The sequence below is a fragment of the Chrysochloris asiatica genome, unplaced genomic scaffold, assembly GCF_000296735.1.
Source record: "Chrysochloris asiatica unplaced genomic scaffold, ChrAsi1.0 scaffold00003, whole genome shotgun sequence".
Lineage (NCBI taxonomy): Eukaryota > Metazoa > Chordata > Mammalia > Afrosoricida > Chrysochloridae > Chrysochloris > Chrysochloris asiatica.
In genome coordinates this window covers 13774599-13780270 of record NW_006408521.1, presented here as the reverse complement: position 1 = coordinate 13780270, position 5672 = coordinate 13774599, and the positions used below count along the sequence as shown (strand labels likewise).

The following is a 5672-nucleotide window of genomic DNA, read 5'->3' as shown; positions in this document are numbered from 1 at the left end:
AAAAAACAAAATCAGATTTTACACTCAAGTCTATAATTACCACAAAAACACACACACAAAATAAAAAGAAACCCATTGTAAAATATGAGTCAGACTTTAATGCCCCTCTCCCGACTTCTTGTCTTCAAGGCCGTCAAAAATATTTCAAGATGTTATGACATAACTTTATGACATAACTCAAGATTTAATTTTCAGTCTCTTTCTCTCCCCTTTCACAAGCCTGCTCAGATGTTTTCTCCTAGTGAGAAACAAGCCAGGGTTGGCTCAAGTGGTTTTGGGAGACCCTTTTGTTTTAAGCTGTTCTGTTGACTCCTCCCTCTTCTTCATTTCTGGGTCCAGTTTGTCTCTTTATTTTTTGTAGCCCTGGGCTAGTCCAGGGCTGGCCAAGGTTGGATCTGCAGGTTTAGAGCAGGGCTCTCCTGAATTCAGACACTGAGGATGCAGATAGCAACTAGCTCATTTTGATATGACTCACAACTGTGCAGCTCATCACCATGCAGCTCCGACTACTGGGAAAGTGGGAGCTTCACTGGATTGTACCTGGGTGGGGACTAGCCACATCTCTGGTCACCTAGATAGTGTGGGGAACAAGAAAAAAAAAAGTGAACCTGTATGTCTGGGAGTCTCTGGTATGCCCTTACACTACCAGGCTGCTCTTTGTCTCTAAAACCACTTGAGAAAGTTCAAGATGACTGCACTGTGTCTGTCTGACCAGTACAGGTCACCAGACTGTCTCCTTTCTTTGTCACGTCTGTTCAGCTTTGTCTCCTAGCAGGCAGTCTGTCCGCTTCTCTATCCTTTCATATGAAGCTCATGGTCTGCATCTGTTTCATTTGGTTTCCCCTATTTTTTATTATAGAGGGTCTATGTAACATTTCTGCCTCGTCCACCATCTTGCCACCTCTCTCCTTTATCTTTTCATTCAGTCTGTCCATGAACTTTGTGAAAACCCCCTTGTGGAAGTGTCAATTTTCATTTTAAACTATGTAAAGGTTAGTACCTCTCAACTACCAAGCCTTCTTCTACCTATCCCCTCCTCGGTCACTGAATTAAGCATAGCACTCAGTTTGGGGTAATTTTCTGTAGACTTCATGTATGAATTTACATACATATGAATGTGTAACAAAAGAAATATGTTATTTGCTTAATTTAAATAGTACCTTATTATATGAGGAGCCTTCAAAAAGTTCTTGGAAAAAGTCCATTATTTTTTAATTCCATTTTTCCATGAACTTTTTGTAGCCCTCTCATGTGCCTCTGCAACAAATGACCTTTTCCCCCTCTTGGAAAGCTATCATGTTAGCATAGAAGCTTCTACTGTGTTTTTCCTCCATTATTAGAACCAGTCTTTATTTCAGCAGTCTTCTATAGTGGACAGTTAGACTGTTTCTAATTTGCTGTTGCTATGTCCTTGTGAATCAATATATCCTCCTTGTGCCCTTTCTTGAGTCTTTCTATATATAGAGTGCCTATGGGGAAGTGAAAGTGCTGAGTCACAGAGAAAGTGCATTTTTAATGTAATACATATTGCCTTTCAATGTGGCTTTACAGTGTAAGCCCTCAGCAGCAGTTTACGAATTACCTGCTTCCCTACACTGGAGAATCTTCATAGCAATAACTATTCTTAGTGCCCTGGTTCTTAGAGATTCGGATTTAATAGCTGTGTAAAAATATAAACTCCTACGCCTGATCCTGGAGTCCTGGTGTAGTGCTGTATTATAAACACAGGACTGCTAACTGAAAGTTTGTCAGGTCAAGCCCACTAGCTGCTTCTTGGAAATACTACTATGAGTCGGAACCAACTCAATAGCACTTAACAACAGCAACCTTTTACTCTCACATACCTGTGGAGAGGGTGTTTTGCTAAACATGGAGTAGGGCTCAGAAGTCTGTAGTTTTACAAAGTACCCTACGTGATTATAATGTAGGTGAAACAGATTGGCATTTGGAGCCTGCTGTCCCAGATAACTGTGCTTCCTGGGTGAGTGACAAAGTGAATGGCAAATGTTCATGAAACCTTGAATTAATTGCTCTGACAATACATGTTACTTTCTTGAAACTTAAATATCTCTTTGAATCCTTTTCTCAAAATGTTGTTAGATGCCATTGAGCTGATTCTGACTCTGGTGATCCATCCTTTGCACAACAGAACAAAACACTGCCCGGTCCTGCACTATCCTCACGATTGTTGGTACACTTGAGCTCATTTCTGCGGTCACTGTGCCAATCCATTTTGTCTAGGGTCTTTTTCTTTTTCACTGACCCTCCACTTTACCAAGCATAATGTCCTTCTCCAGGGACTTGTCCCTCCTGATAATATGTCTAAAGATGAGAGACAAAGTCTGGCCATCTTGGTTCTAAGGATCACTCTGATTGTGCTGCTTCCAACACAGATTTCTTTGTTCTTCTAGCAGTTCATGGTACCTTTAATCTTCTTCTTTCACACCTAGTGTGATGCTGTGAGTTAATGGCTCAACTGCAAGGTCAGTTTGAATCACAAGGTCAGTGGTTCAAGCTCACCAACTGCTCCTCAGAAACCCTATACAGGATTGCTCTGAGTCAGAACTGACTCGATGGCACTTAACAACAACACACCATAACTCAAATGCATCAATTTTTCTACATTCTTGCTTATTCATTGCTCAACTTTCACATGAATATGAGTCTATTGAAAATACCATTGCTTGGGTCAGGCACACCTTTGTTTGATAAGTAAAGTTTTTGCTCTTGAAACTTATACTTCCTCATTTCTTCCATTTGCTTTAGCATGTTTATGCTGGAGAGCCAATTTCAGAGTCTCTTCCATTTTGGTCTTTTCAATGAACTTTTGCTTTTTACCTGTATGATGATCATGAGGTCATCCCATCACTCTTCATGTCTTCAATCATTAGTGTATAATGCATTAAACCTGTTCTTGAGAAGGTCTCTTATTCCTGGTGTAATATGTTCAATGTCATATTTTGGCTCTTGTGGACTTGTTTTAATTTTCTTCAGCTTCAGCCTGAACTTGAATATGAACAATTGATGGTCTGTTCCACAGTTGGCCACAGGCTTTGTTTTGTCTGCTGATATTGATCTTTTCCATCGTCTCTTCCCACAGATTTAGTTAATTCAACCACTGTATATTCCATCTGGTGAGTTCCATATGTATAATTATCTTTTATGTTTAAAAAGTGTCTGCAGTGAATAAGTCATTTATCTTGCATAATTCTATCATGCCATCTCCAGCATCATTTCTATCACCAAGACCTTAATTTCCAACTATTGACCCTTCTCTTTGTTTCTAACCTTCATGTTCTAATCACCTGTAATTATGAATGCATCTTGATTACATGTTTGATCAATTTCAGACTGAAGAAGTTGATAGAATTCTTCAACTTCATCATCATTGGCTTTAATGGTTGGTGTGTATATTTGAATTATCATGGTATTAACTGATCTTCCTTGTAGGTGTGTGGTTTTTATCCTATCACAGGCAGCATTGCACTTCAAGATAAATCTTGAAATTTTTTTTTGACAATGAATGAAACACCATTCCTCTTCAATCTGTTGTTCCTCGCACAGTAAACCATCTGAGTATCTGATTTAAAATGGCCAAATCCAGTCCATTTCAGGTCCCTAATGCCTAGGAGATCAATCTTTATACATTCCATTTAGTTTTTGAACAATTTCTAATTTTTCTGGATTTATGCTTCATACATTCCATGTTCTGAGTAAGAATGGATGTTTGCAGTGGTTTCTCCTCATTTTGAATTGTGCCCCATCAGCAAATGAAGATCCTGAAAGCTTTACTTCATTTGCGTCATCTCAGTCAACTCTACTTTGAGGAGGCAGCTCTTCCCCAGTCATATTTTGAATGTCTTCCAACGTAAGCTCGGACAATATTCTGGTCCTTTACATCATGTCTTAATCTTCCAGCACTATATCTGACAGTGTTCCATTGCTGCTTATAAGGTCTCAGTGATTAAACATTTATAAGTAGGCGCCTCTTCGTTGTCCTACCCTGTCTTAGTCTGGACGTTCCACTGAAACCTGTCCACCATGGGTGATCCTGCTGGTACTTAAAATACTGGTGACATCACATCAGCATGCAAGCCACCACAGGATGACAAACTGACAGATGAGTGGTGGATAAAATACAAAGGTGTAAATTGTAAAGAACCTGAAGTTGACATGAACAGATTTATGTAGTCATTTCTGTATATACAGATGTAGTTTTCAGGGCAATTTGCCACATCAGTGTTTGCTGTAGCCGTGATGGAAGAAAAAAGTCAACTTTGTTTCCTTTGTCAGTCTAAAGGAAAGTTTGATATATCATGCTTTAGGTCACTAGTGCATTGTCCTATTAACTTGATTTTAATAGTGAGCTTCAAATAGGTGTGCAGCTGTCATATGTGACCACATTGGACATATAGGCTGTAGCTTGCCAACCCACCTCTCAAGTACATTTAACACATACAATTGGATTGGGATGGATGCCTTTGTCAGACATTTCTAATCAATCACAGCTTCCATTTTTTTCTCAGAAGGCACTGCTAGTCTAGAGTCAAAATTTTTGGGCATAACCCTAGGATGACTGATCATTTAAGGCCCTTTCCCATTGTGGAAGTGCACAGTGAAATGATTTGATTACACTTTCTTCTCTTCATTTTAAGTTTTTAAATTCATGTCTGTAAGATTTGGGGAAATAATAATCTGATTTCATGTGAGTGAGTTTATCACGTAAGTATCCTAGTTAGAATCCTAATTTTGCCATTTCAGTCATAGAATTTAGTACTTGAGTCATGGAATCCTTTGTACCAAAAAGAGATACTGAGATATTGTTGGATTTGTTTCTTTTTTTAGGAGATATTTGGAGTCAAACAATTTCTTCCTCAGAATGCAATCCTAAAGTGGCTGAGTACCCATATTTGCTCCCATGTCATTCTGAAGGAGCTGTGTGGAAATCTCATTTTTGTTATATGTGGATTTAATGAGAGAAATTTAAATATGGTATGTATGCACTCAATGATTGTATCTGTGAACGTATTTGTGGGGGCTGATGTGGGAGAGGCAGGAACAACTTCATCAGAACTCTAACGGGTTATTTAAGGCTCATCAACTTTGAGCCATGCTTAAGATACCATTTGCTACTAGCAAAATGCAAGCAGTTAATAATTTCCTACATTGTGTTGAAAGAGGAGGTTGGTCACAGTATCAAATCAAAGTATTGATGTATTCTAGTGATTTGTTTCTTTTTAAAGATTACTGTGTTTTTACAATTTGCAATGGCTATATATATGGAGTCCTGGTATGGCGCTGTGGGCTAATGCTCTGGACTGCAAAGTGGGTTTGAACCACAAGGTTGGTAGGTCAAGCTCACCAGCTGCTCCTCGGAAACCCTATACAGGGTCGCTGTGGTTTGGAAACAACTTGATAGCACTTAACAATAACAACATATATATATATATAATGGTGGTGGTTGTGTGCCATGGAGTTGGATCCAACTCAGAGCAACCCCTGTATAGGGTTCCAAGGCTGTAACTCTTTACTGGAGCAGAAAGCCTCATCTTTCTCCCATGGAACAGCTGATAGTTTAGAACTGTTTGTTGACCCTGAGATTAGCAGCTCGGCTCAACTACTATGCTACCTGAGCGCGCTCTCTCTCTCTCTCTCTCTCTCTCTCTCTCTCT

General features: G+C 39.3%; 1 protein-coding gene across 2 annotated transcripts in view; it reads left to right on the top strand.

The window, feature by feature from the left end:
- Window positions 1-5672, top strand: part of LIPA (lipase A, lysosomal acid, cholesterol esterase) — a 41646-nt gene that overhangs the window by 26886 nt on the left and 9088 nt on the right. For both annotated transcript variants that reach the window (XM_006831127.1, XM_006831128.1), the window contains exon 6: window positions 4846-4992. In XM_006831127.1, coding sequence (XP_006831190.1) covers window positions 4846-4992 — 147 coding nt within the window. The remainder of the gene's footprint in view (window positions 1-4845; window positions 4993-5672) is intronic.